This window comes from Leptonychotes weddellii, chromosome 1 (genome assembly GCF_054177405.1).
Source record: "Leptonychotes weddellii isolate Sample4059 chromosome 1, ASM5417740v2, whole genome shotgun sequence".
In the NCBI taxonomy this organism is placed as follows: Eukaryota; Metazoa; Chordata; class Mammalia; order Carnivora; family Phocidae; genus Leptonychotes; species Leptonychotes weddellii.
Window position 1 is genome coordinate 137,875,257 of NC_138369.1, and position 13,829 is coordinate 137,889,085.

The window sequence follows — 13,829 nt, forward strand, 5'->3', positions numbered from 1 at the left end:
CCTCCCCAAATGCATATGTGACTTTATTTGGAGATAGGGTCTTGACAGAGGTAACAAAGTTAAGATGAAGTCATTAGGGTGGGCTGGTGTCCTTACAAAAAGGGGACATGTGGACATAGAGATACCCACTAGTGATGTGAAGAGACACAGGAAGAAGATGGCCATGTATACATTAAGGAGAGAGGCCTGAAACAGATCCTTCCCTCCTCACCCTCAGAAGGAACCCACCCTGCCAACACCTTGATTTTGGATTTCTAGTCTCCAAAACTGTAAGAAAATAAATTTATGTTGGTTAAGCTACCCAGGCTGGGGTACTTTGTTATAGTGCCCCAGCAAACTAATATAGTCCGCAACAATCCCATCAAGGACCAAAGCGATTGGTCCTGACCAGAGTCTTAGGCTTCATCCATCTTTTCCTTATCAGGGTCATTGATGCCAGACTGGGAGGCCAGAAAGAAGACGAAATGTGAGACGACAATATGTCAAATCAATTAATGGGAAGGTGGAACAGAAACACAGAGCCACTGGAGTTTGATTACTCTCATGATTTATTAATATTCAGATTGAAAAAGGAGCCTTAGAGCCACAAGTTAAGCTAATTGGCACATTTGCTTTATTTATTTATTTGTTTATTTATTTATTTTCAAAACAAACTGAGTTTTTGATTTTTTTCCTTTTTGTTCATTCCATCACATTGAAAGGAGGAAAAGAAAAATGGTTTTGAATTCACTCGATATTTTGGACTCCTCAGATGAACGGAACATTGCACACACACTTGGAACAGAGAGATAGAGAGGAAAGTGGACTCCCACAGGGCCACACGCACCAGATCAAAAAACTTGGATACAGTGCAAGAATTTCCCAAAATGATTGGATCATCATTACCAAAAACTCGCCATAACAACACCAAGAAACAAAAAATGTTTAAGCCACACTGTTTGACTTGGGATCTTTCCTGCTTTTTTTTTTTTTTTTAAATGTTTGCCACACAGAGAGAAAGAGGGCTAGTGGGTAGGAGAGGACAGACTCACGGACGTGAGCAGGACAGGAAGGGAAACTTCAGAGTGGAGTTGAGAAGAGGGTGGGGAGAGACAGGGTTCAGGAGAGGGGAGGGTGGGGACGTGGAAAGCCATTTCTTAAAGTTCAGGCATGTTCTTGGTCCGCCTCACGTTCTTCTCCTTTACCCTCATCCTGCCGGGCACTTTCCTTAGGTTTGGTTTCATCTACAGCTTCTGAGGAAGAAAACAAGGTGGGGAGGGGGGAGAGGGGGTTAGTATTTTGTCTCATTTGTGAATATGATAACGCAATGCATTTCTCCTTTTCATACCATTTCATAAGAGATTTAAGATAAAAAGAGATTTTGCTATCCCAGTAATATATTTTCCAAGTTCAGAAGATGTTACCTCCAGGAGGCTGTTCAGTGACAGGTATGTACGAGCTCAGGAACAAAGCTATGCATTGGGGGAACGAGCCACTAAACAGAAATTACCATGGTCTTTAATCTCTCAGTCTTGCAATTAAGATATCCATACATAGGCTCTTCAAATAAGGAATCAACAACAATCTTGTATCTCTTTTCCATCAAGGTCAGGCTAATTGTGACAGATAGTTTTGGGGGATCATTGAACGGCCATTCCAACTCTCTCACCCCTTATTTGTGGTGTTAGGCTGAAAAGTAAAATATTTGAGTTTCCAGATCCCCTTGAAGCTAAGGGTGTCCATATAACACAGTGATGGCCAATTAGATAGAGAAAGAATTCCCTGGGGAGGATCCCAGAGGAGGAGGTTGCCCTTTACCTTCTGCTATTCCTGATGACTGAGACATAGATCAGTACCTGATAGTGTTAGCAGCTATCTCCTGACCATGAAGACAAAAACTATACACTAAGGACGGTGGGGCAGAAAGATGGGGAAAAAAAACTATCATTGAGTGACCTATCCCTCCTACACATCTTTTCCTCAGACTTTTTTTTTTTTTTTTAATGAGACAAATAGCTAACCTCTAAACTAAACCATAGTAGTTCTTAGTTTCTTGCAGTCAAGGAACATTCCAACTGAATATACTTATCCATAAGGCAATGTGCTTTGCTTAGCAAGGAAGACTGCATCTTTTTAAAGGATAATTTTTCCTCAGGAAGTAGGCAAATTTTCTAACTCTTCTGCCTGATTTCCTGATAGACTCAGTCAACTGATTTCATGTTACAGTCAGTTTACTAATATGCCAGCTAGTGAAAAGAGAATTCCTTTGCCCTACAATCACCTGTGTTGGTAACCTAAACTCCCTGTGTTGGGTGTCCCTCAGATTACCCCCAGGCTCAGTAATTTGTTAGGACTCACAAGACTCAGTATATAGTCCTATTCATGGCTATTATTTACTACAGTGAAAGGATATAAAACAAAATCAGCAAAGGGAAAAGTTGTATGGGATGAAGTTTGGAGGAAATTACACACAAGCTTCCAAGAGTCCGTTCCCTATGGAGTTATACAGGATGTGCTTAATTCCTTCAGCAATGAACTGTGACATGTATGAGATGTCATCCACTAGGGAAGATCACCTGAGCTTACAAATACCAAGTTCTTACCAGAGTCTGATCATGTGGGCACCCTCTACCTAGCATGTACCAAATCCAGACTCCCAGAAGGAAAACAGATGTCCAGCATAAACCACATTGTTTGCAAAAGAGTTTAGGCATAGTAAAGACTCTTAGTTAGGGAATGGTAAGAACCCTCTCAAAATCCAAATTGCTAGATGCCAGCCAAGGATCAACTTCACAAGCAGCCTTTCTAAGAATTGAGAAATGTTGAGACTAGAGAAATCAGGGCCTTATAGGAGACCATTAAAAGAATTCATACAAATGTATGTCTCTTTCAAATCATTCAGCTATATATTTATATTCAGATAAAGCTCAGTGTCCACATCCAAATAAGACCACCACTGGAAATACATTTTTGGAGTTCTTTCTTTGGAACAAGCATCTAATAATATTCTCTTAAATCTTTCAGTAGCAGAAAATGCTTATCTCCTTGAAAATAGATTTGATTTTTAGAATGAAATGAGGCTGGTCTGGTAAATAAGGTAGCAGCTATGATGGATAATTTTAATGTTACAATGACTCGTTTTTTAAAGATTTATTTATTTGAGAGAGAGAGAATACAAGTGGGGGGAGGGGCAGAGGGAGAGGGAGACAAGCAGACTCCCCACTGAGTGGGGAGCCCAATGTGGGGCTTGATCCCAGGGTCCTGAGATCATAACCTGAGCCAAAATCAAGAGTTGGGTGCTTAACCAACTGAGTCACCCAGGCACCCCTACAATGACTCATTTTTGGCCAAAGTTTTTAAGTCTGATTTATTTTGGGGATTTGTCATTGACCATAAGTTATTTCCAAAATGTAATTATTACAGTAAGGTTACCTACCATTACTCATAAAGGTATTTTAAGGCTATAACCTTCTAAGTTGACCATTATTGGCATACCAATCATATTTTCCAAGAAAAAATTTTTGTATGAAAAGACTAACTCAGTTCTGATCATTGTAATGCTTTATGTACCAGCATTGTTCTCATGGATTATAGAATTTCAGTATACTAATGAATCAGCTGATTTTCTGCCAGAAGAAAATTCCCAGATTTATTTTGGTGAGGTTCATTTATAGCAATTTGGAATTCTTTTAGAGAGTTTACTTTGTTCCAGCCCTGCTCAAAGCTTTGGATACCACAAGTATGCCCAAGGTGGTTTACTATCCTTACCACCCAGAGAACAATATATTTAGTGTCCTCCTCAAACCATAAAAGAAAGAGAACCTTGATTTAAAGTGGCCAGAAGCATAGAGAAGGTTCAGTTGTAGGAACAAGACAAGACTTTAAGCTTTTCTTTCTAAAATAAAAACTTGGGAGCTATGAGGTAGTTTTGAGGGAGATTAGGGAACTTGAGAGAAAAGGTAGAAGCAGGATAGGGAAGGTGAGAACTGTTTGTAGAATAAGGGAACAACATTCCAAAAGGGAAAACAAAAGAACAAAGATTCAAGGAATCCTGAGAAGCAGCCATACTTTCTGTCCTCTGTTGGAGTAGAATCAGGTTAAATCCTCCCAAATTCCCATACTTTATCTTGTCACCCTTTGTCTGGCCCTGGGAGAAAGGGCAAAACTTGTATACATCTGTTTACTGTGACAGGAAGTGCTGCTGTCCACTCCCTATTAAAAGAGCTTCAATATCTAATTTCCTTTAAAAGCTTCAAAGTATTTGAAATATAATTATTTATTCATTTACTTGTTCAGTAAGTTGTTATTGAATACCCGCAATGTGTCAGACATTCTTCTGGATATTGAGAAGAAGAGGTGAAAAAAACAGCAAATATTCTTGCTCTCACTTAAGGCTTTCAACAATATACCCTGAACAGACAATGAAATCCATAATCATAGAATGTTGGCAGGGAGAGGGGCCTCAAAGAACATCTAGTTACTAGACATAACTCTTCAAGGGTAACAACAATATCATTTTGCTCAACTTGGAACTCCCCCGTGTCTAGCACAGAACCTAGTGCAGAAAGGGGCCTCAGTAAACATTTGTTGAATGAAAGAATGAATGGACATCCTCACTTTATAGATGAGGAATCAGAAGTCCAGGTATTTCCCTGAACCATATGGTTTTCTCATGACCTAGCCAGGACTAAAACCTAGAAGTTCTACTAATCTTGGTTTCCCCATTATATAAGGTGGACAAACTTGACCAGAGGAGGGCAAGATCAAATCAGTTTTATCAATTCAGCATTAGAAACGAGTAGCTAGGGTCCACAGGTTTTCAGTGATCTAAAAAATTTCTGACATTAAGAACGAATCATTGGCTCCAAAATTTAAAATAAAAACCATAAAATTAAAACTGATGAAGTTCAACTAGTTGACTACAAAAGGGAACATGTCAGTCAGTTAGCTGGAACTCAATGTAACTGAATACATACAATTATATATACATTATATTTTATATGAGATGAGAGGAGTTTTTTAAATTTTATTTACTTGATATTACTGAATAATAAAAAAAGGTGTCATCTTTGTATTAGAAGAAGGGATGACTAACGGGTAGAAATAAAATGTGTCAAGTCAGTGGATTCAGTGAAATTTATATAGGCCTCCAGGAAATTATGGGGAGAAAAAATATGGAGGAAGGAAACAATCTAAAGTAAGAATCTTCTACAACCACAAAAGTAAAGCAAGCTAAGAACTCATAATAATATTTTTTAGGACCTACACAAAAACAGAGACAAGCCAAAATAAACCTACATGCAAATGAAGGAAACAGTAATCAGATGTGGAGCATATACCTGCTCTAGCTAGATCTACTTTGATGGGAGACTGTGTACGAGTTTGCGCAAGGTTTTAACCTTAGACAAAGGGGAAGTTATCGGAAACAGAATCCAAGAGCTATGTATAAATGCGTCCATTTGAACCTGAATGCCAGAGAGAAATTTTGGATATTGCGAACTTGTTCCTTCTCCTTCCGATACCAACTCTAGACAAGTCATTGTAGTTAATAAATCATGTTGATCACATACTGGTATAGCTACAGTTTTTTACCTCTTCTATTCAGCAACCTCACTGCCTGGAAAGAACCACAAATTATGACTTTCCTGACCCGTTGTATAAAGTATTTAGCTGTAGCTAACATAGTTGAGCACTTACTATATGCTCACTCAAAGCAGTTCTACATGTACTTGTGTCATGTCACTGAATCCTTGCAGCTCTTTAGTTGTCCCATTTTACAGCTGGGGAAGCTGAGGTATAGTGAGATGAAGTAACTTTCCCAAGGTTAGACTGTTTGTCAATGGCAGCAGTAAATTTCAAACTAGGACAGAGACATCTAGGCAGGTTCTATTTTAATTGCCGCCCCCACCCCTGCCCTTATCTTTGCCCAAGAAGAATGGGTGGGCTCAGAGTGGGAACTAGAGTAGGGGGTCCATTGGTACCTACTCCTGCAGCCTACAAAGTCCAAAAACTGGCCTTAATAAAAGCAGCTCAGAATGGAGGGAAGAATCTTGATTAGTCTTGAACAATATGAAATCTGGTCTTGGCACTCTCTGGCACTAATTACATAATTGTAAATGCTAGAGATGAGTTAATATGTAATCTTTAGTATTTTGTACAAAAACTTTGATCACCATGGTGAGTGTCAGAGATAGATGAATGGCTGAGGCCAGCTGGTCACTCCAATTATCATGATCCAATTAGGGTAAATAATCACCTTCCCCATCTAGAGGATCAACCTCCCTCTGAGACAGTTACTGCTTAAGAAGAGGCTGTGGAAGCTAAAGATTGAATGGGATTTTTAGTATCTGGTGATACAGAACAAGCAAGTGGAAGTAAATGGGCCCAGAGCTAGCAAACAAGGAAAGCTTGGAGTTGCTCATGTGATTGTTGAAATCCAGCAAGTTAAGGGGTAGCAAATGCTTTCTCTTTTTTTGGGTTAGCTCTCAAGAGCATTTTTGCTCATATTAAACATGGAAACCTAATATTATGGTTAAGATACTATAGGAAAAGCAAGATTAAAGGAATCACAAGTTATTCACAGGAATCACAGATATTTCAGGTGACCAGTGAACTTATTCTCATTAACAGACATTACTATTTGCTACCTAGCAATGGCTTCTCCCCACAAATCAGTCTTCACCAAGGGAAAACAACCCCGTAAATTTAAATTCAGTTTTATTATAAGGCAGAATGTATCCCCCAAAACAAACAACAACAAAAAACCCAAACCAAAAACTGATGATGCATTTTAGCAGTCTGGTTTAAAGGGGTAAAAAGTTGTTTTTAAAAAAAATGAAATTGGGCATTTTTTAATAATTATTGATATTAAATACATTAAATATTTAAATTCTCAAAAATTACATGTAGTCAATTTGAACAGATGACGTCCACATCTGGTAAAGAACTGTAACCTTCTCTGGCACTGGCATTTTAGCCTTGACAAAACCATTACTTCTTTCAGACCCAAAGACCTCTTAGAAATGACCATGTTCACTAGGGGTCTCCATGAATTTTACCATGTCTGTGTTAAGAAGAAAATTAACATCACAGATAGTAAAGTCATGAATTCTTAATGTTCTAAAGTTGAAGACACTAAAAAAGGGAAGAAAAAATGCGTTCACTCATTCATGTATTTATTCGGTGAAAGGTCCTGAGCCTCACTATGTGCCACACACCATTCTACGCATTGCACATACAGCAGGGGTGCTTTCGCAATGAAAAGACCAAGCAAGAATCTCTACCTTCCTGGAATTTACATGCTAGTAATTACTGGCATATTTATATGTCATGTGTATTGTTTGTTGGAGAAGGAGTGCTAAAGGAAAAAGTCACAACTGGACAAGAAGAACTCAGGCCAAAGGGGCATAATTTCTCCTGGATTTGCAAATTTGAGTATCTTTAATAAGCCACGTAAGTTTCAACATATGGAAAACCCTGGCACTTTTCACATTCTGGACCCACAACCACCATTCCTAGGAAAGATCAAGACCACATTTAAACGGCAAGAAAGATGGAAGTCATTTCCGTATGCACTTGAAACAGTGTGGTGGTGGCCTTAAAAGAGTAAGGGGACTCAGGCAGATGACTGCACGGTGGTCCTTGAAAGATGCATGCCAAACTGGCTTTTTGATCTTTATCGAAATCAAGTCTGGAAGCAGCTCTTGACTTTACGCATCCCGTTCATTTCCTCGAAAGGGTGAGAATAGCACATCTGTGCATTCTGTCGGTGAGCAAACAGCAGGAGCATATGAAGCAGCGACTGCTCGCGTGCTCAGTCGGGCGGCCCGGCTACAGGCTGCAGTGCTGCTGGAGGGATGGCCGTGTTCCCAGCTGCCATCGCCCACCCTCAGCTCTAATGGCCCTGTTTACTGGCTCCGCTCCAGGCCCCTCCACAGCCCTACATTACTGAAATTAGGTTGAGTGGATTTCCGAGTAAAACATTATCTCTTGGGACCTGCCCAGCTCTCCCCAGCCTTGTCAACATTGATTAAATAGAAGCTGCTATCATCCTGGGGCCATGCCCACAATTACTCTACCAATCACACGGGGCTGCGGTGTTTGCTTTCCCTTTTTATTTTCACTTTTCTTGAATATTAAACATTATCACCTCGAAGGCTCAAAGGAAAGTAATTAAAAAAGCATTCTGTAGCTAACTCACATACATCCCTTTGTCGCTCACATGGTCTTCCTCTTGAGCTATGGACCAGATGTCGATTTGGAGCCTGGATCATGGCTTTGGATGGTCACCGGGATCCACATTTTGAACACCCTTTTTTAAACTATGTTTTACAGTTTAAATTCCTTTCAAAGCACTGAGCCAGTATGCACCATTTTGATGTCAGCAGAAAGGTGCAAATTTTACCTCTGCCCCCACCTCTTGCTTTCTGAGCCTTTGAAAGAGAGGATAATTTTACTGCTTATACTATTCACTTGAGGATTTCAAAGAGTAACAAACAAAAATTTAACCAAGGAGAAAACTCAAAGGCAGCATGGTGGCGGGGTCCCAGTGATATCTGACACATACATACACATGTTTACTTCTCTCAAAAGTTTAGGCCTAGGACCAAGCTGATTTGTATTCCAACCTTGACCTTGCCACCAATTAGTCATATGATCTCAAAGAAATTACTTTTCCTTTCTTTGCCTCAGTTTCCTAATCTATACAAAATATGAATAATATTGACCACCCCACCTTATTGCAGGTTGTATAAAAGCTCAAAGAAAGCATTTAAGAGGACTTTATAAAATTTAAAGTGTAGAATGCAGTTATGTTGAGACTTTAATCCAAGCTGTGAGATTCTGGTGAAAAACACCCATCAAGTTTAACATTCTCATCCCAGGAGGGGAAAAAAAAATTCCCAAAGGGATAAAAAACTTCTTTCCCAGATAAATGATTAAAAGCACCTCTCCCCTAGAATGTTCCTGTAGTCTCTGACTCTGATCAGAAAATAAGTATGCAAGTGATTTATTAATTAAATAGCTATTCAGTTACAGAGGTTGGGAAAGAATCTAAGATCTCTAACATTTGGAGCAAAAGTTGGTGTTTTTTTGGTCCTGCTTCCTTGCTTCCTTCCTTCCTTCTTCCCTTTCTTCCCTCCCTCCCTCCTTCCTTCCTTCTTCTCTTTCTTCCATCATCCCTTCCTTCCTTCTTTCCTGAAAGAAAAATGACCCAGATATTTTTGTTTTGAAAAAAATCAAAGCAAAAGTCAAAGAACATACAAGTTGACTGGCCTTGAAAACTTCTTAAACATTCTCTATATAAAATGTCTGCCAAACCATTAAAATTAGTGTTCTATCTTCTTCCCCCATTAGAAACGTGCAGAAAGATTTTTAAAAAAATTGAAATTTACGTGGCTCACATAGTTGCCCTAAGTCATTTCTGGGACAAGATGGAATAAATATATAAAATTAAACTGTTAACAGTATTTCTTACCATTCTCACAATGAACGAGTCAACTTTTAAAGGTTAAAAATGAAAACAAAAATTGGGGGGATTTTCACTCTAGCATAACAGTCAAGTAACTTCACCCCTTCATCCTTCCCCTTAGCTAAACTATGTGCTACGCCGGCAGTTGATTCTGGAGATCTAGTGAGACACTGCTCTCTGTCAGACCGTTAGTCTAAGGGGTCAGCACAAACAATGACAGCTCCTATGACACAGAAATTTGGAGAAGGGCCATGTTAGGGATGCAAAAGTGATGTTGTGATATTGAGTGTTGCTAATAGTGATGATCAGAAACAGTTTAGCCTAAAAATTGAGTTTGTTTTCCTCTTTTCTGTGGAATTGTGTATTTTTTAAATACTTCAAAATTCCATCTGACAGGAGTTCAACTCTCCATTGCCCCTTTTCACTTCACAGTATCCCAGGTGAGGAGAATCCTAGCTGGGAGAAAGGCTTAGTTGCATGTCTCTGGCCTTTACAAACTCAATTGTCTTAGAGGCCAGGCAGATAACATTAATGTGAAAAATCTGGCCACTGGTAAAACCAGTGGTAGGGTCAAAAGGCATTCAAAAATTTTAAAACACTCTCACTGGAAAAATAAAAGGAGGCAGGGTGTCTGGAGTAAGATTTTTTAATTGTACCAAGAAGATACATTTGTGGACTCTGATTTCAAAATGAAAGAGGTTCCTTTTAATCAGAATAAAAGTCATATTTGTCTTCAAGAACCAACTTTAAATCGGGAATCCTGAAGAATAATGCCTCTTCCATTTTGTTAATTTTAAATTACAGATCTTCGACTTACAGTGGGGTTATGTTCCCAAAACCCCATTGTAATTTGAAAGTATCATAAGTCAGGGGTGCCTGGGTGGCTCAGTCGGTTAGGCAGCCAGCTTTTGATTTTGGCTCAGGTCATGATCTTGGGGTCCTGGGATCAAGCCCTGCGCTGGGCTCCACACTCAATGGGGAGCCTGAGGATTCTCTCCCTCTCTCTCTGCCCCTCCTCCTGCTCACTCATGTATGTGCTCTCTCTTTCTCTCTCTCTAAAATAAATAAATCTTAAAAAAAAGAAAGTATCGTAAGTCAAAAATGCATTTAATACACCTAACCTACTGAACATCATTAATTAGCCTTGCCTGTCTAAAACAGGCTCAGAACATTTACACTAGCCTACAGTTGGGCAACATCATCTCACACAAAGCCTGCTCTATAATAAAGTGTTGGATATCTCATGGAATTTATTGAATGCTGTACTGAAAGTGAAAAACAGAATGGCTGTGTGGGTGCAGAATGGTGGTAAGTGTATCTGTTATTAACCCTTGTGATCGCCTGGCTGACTGGGAGCTTCAGATCGCTGCCACCGCCCAGCATCACGAGAGAGGATCATACCACATACTGCTAGCCTGAGGAAAGATCAAACTGCAAAGTATGGTTTCTACTGAATGTGTATCACTTTCACTCCATTATAAAGTCAAACATCGTAAGCCAAATCATCGTAAGTCGGAGACCATCTGTATTCATATTTCAAGATTTTTTTAGTGAATGAAATAAAAATAGGCAATGCCTATTTCAGGTTTTATAAATGGCCTACCAAAGCAAAAAGAGGTAGCAAAAAGTTAATTCACAATATTATCTCTCCCTTTGCTTGCCATTCAAGTTTCGATACATCTCTGTATCCCTACTGAGGCCTTCCAGATGTCCTATGCTCCTTGTCACAGATGCTATCGGTGTCCTCTCAGATCCCTCTGCCATCTCCCAGCTGCTGGAGGTGTTGGCTGCCAATGGCATACTCTTGCCCCTTGAGTGGGGGTATGAATTGTGAATCACCACAACCTGATGTGTCTGAAAGGTGATGCCCCGTTTGCCCCCCGTGACTCTAGTGCCCTTGTTTGGGGGCAAAACAGTCTGGCTGTGGTACAGTTTGTACTTTAGAGCTCTCTGTGGGATCAGGTTGAGACTTCACTTTTCCTGAACCCACATCTTTGACTGTCTTCTTCCCCTGGTCTGTCCTCTTTTTCACTCCCTTCCAGATTTCCACCGATAAAGTATTCACAAAAGAGTCCCATCTCAGGTGCAGATTTTAGAGACTGGGACCAAAGTTATTCCTTTAACTAAAAATTAAGGACTGGAGTTGGGAGGCAGGCCAGTCAATTATCTTAGTCAATGCGCATAGCGAGTCTTCAAGGTTTGAATCATTTGAGTTGGCTGCTTAATTTTCCCTCATGACACAGCTCAAATGTTGTTTCCGCACCTCCAAAACTATCCTAGGTGTAATTAGTCAGTTCCTTCTCTTTATTTATATGGAAATTATACTCTTGCATTATACATCAGTTTGTGGTATCCTTTGAGCCTTCTTGACCGTGAACTAACTTTTCAAAGGAAAAGGATACATTTGCTAGACTTTAAACTTCACAAAGGCAGAGATTTTTTTTTAAGTTGGTCTACCTTTTATTAAAACCATGTTCTGACAATTATAAACAAAGTAAATAATAAAGCACTTCCCTTCATCAGGGAAGACCACTCCCACCAACCCACACCACTCTTGGTATGACACTGCTTTTAGGTTTTAGCATCCAGGCTAACTTCTCAAGAAAGTCATCCATGATCCTTTAGACCAGTTCCTCTGTTATGATCCTCAGGCAGAGATTTTTTTAAATTTATTTTATTCATTAATAAATCCCAAATGCCTAGAAAAGTACCAGGCACATATATATGTTTTAGTGAATCAATTCATTTACATTAACCCCAACTCTTAGTATCATGCTTATCACAAGATAGGCATTTAATATTTATAGGGGAAAGAAAATATGGAAAAAGGGAAAATCCCAGGAATGCTTTGTGACATGTAAATAAAACCTGTATTGCCTCAAGCAGAAAAACTGTGGACCTGTAATGTTTGAATAGCAGGGGTCTGTCTGAATTTCAAAACATTGGATTATAAAAAGGAACCTCAACCATTATCCTGGCTCATAGCCATGAAAAGCATTATCCCATTCTCCTCCTTTCCTCCTTTTTTTTTTTGGTTAACGTTATGTCTATCTTCTAATTTTATAACAAATTACTCAGATAAAAAAAAATCCCAAATGTAAAAAATAGATATGTACTAAAAGCATAACTATTTTTAGATGATGGCGTAGAGTAGTGAATAAGAAAGCTGGTTATTCAGTCAGACTATTTGCATTTAAATTCTATCTCTGACAACATGACTTTGAGTGAGTTACTTAACCTCTCATTGCCTCATTTTCCTTATCTGTAAGGAAAATCTGTAATTGGTGCTAGTATTGTTACCCACCTTATGGTAACACTATAAGATACCTTGCTTACCTATGTGCCTAAGAAATGAGAGTTATCATCTCCCTATCTCCACTAATTCATGCTTATCCAATCTTAGTGCCCAGGCCCAATTTTTTTTTTTCTTCAAATAGCCCAAGAAAGGGAAGAACAGCCTGTGGCTTACAAAGTTTTTTGCTTGTAGAGTGGAAAAAAATCATTCTTTGAGAAAAGGTTTTGAAGTCAAGGGCCAAAGTCCGGAAATGATTATAACAGCAAAGATGACAACTGACCAAACTTGAAGGGCATGAGTCTATGATGTATGATGAAAGAATCAAGGCTGCTAAACAGTAATGTTTCAAAAGGCAGGAACTTCTCTGCTATTGCTTCTGCTTAAGAACAGAACAATCTCCTCTATTTCATACCCAAAGAATAGCAGCTAATTGATTTCAAAAGGAAATAACCTTATCTTTGGCTTTGGCTCCATGTGATTCCATAAATTTTGTAGCAAAAGTTTACCACACTGAATGAACAAGAACTAAGTCACCCCCATCCCCAGATATGCAGTAAATCTTGCATCCAGTAGGCAACTTACAGAGGTTATGGCAATTCTCCAGGCACAAGACATCATATCCAATTTTAAGAAAAATTTCCTTATTTGATAATAATCACCGAATCTAAGACTTGAAAGAGACCTAAGACTTCTTGTCCTTTAACCTTAAGGAAAACTATTAGATACAGTGAGATTCTTCAACTTCATTATGAGAAAGATCTTTTCATTTCCAAGAAGACTTACAGTCATCTGGGGACAGGGCCTATGTAGGGGGATAAGTCCTTGGGGGCTGTGTAGAGACTGTTCTGATGGGTTTTTCTTCCCACCTATGCACAACACTCTCTCATTTCTGGACCTTCTAAAGCAAGGAATTATAGCAGACTTTGAAGGACAGAGTAAAGATAGAGTAGGAAGGACTGTTCTCTTTTAAAAATTCTAGGCAAGGAAATACCATACTTTTTGCAATCTTGTTAAAATATGGTTAATTTAGCATTCCCCCCACCAAGGCTTATCTATAATTTCTCCTGCTGCATTCTGGAGAAAGTT

The 13,829-nt window shown here is 39.1% G+C and overlaps 1 protein-coding gene across 1 annotated transcript in view; it reads right to left on the bottom strand.

Moving 5' to 3' along the window:
• Nucleotides 1–529: 529 nt before the first annotated feature.
• Nucleotides 530–13,829, bottom strand: part of GAP43 (growth associated protein 43) — a 94,846-nt gene continuing 81,546 nt past the window's right edge. The window contains exon 3 of the mRNA XM_081833666.1: nt 530–1,232. Within this exon, the coding sequence (XP_081689792.1) occupies nt 1,144–1,232 (89 nt within the window). The 3' untranslated portion in view covers nt 530–1,143. The remainder of the gene's footprint in view (nt 1,233–13,829) is intronic.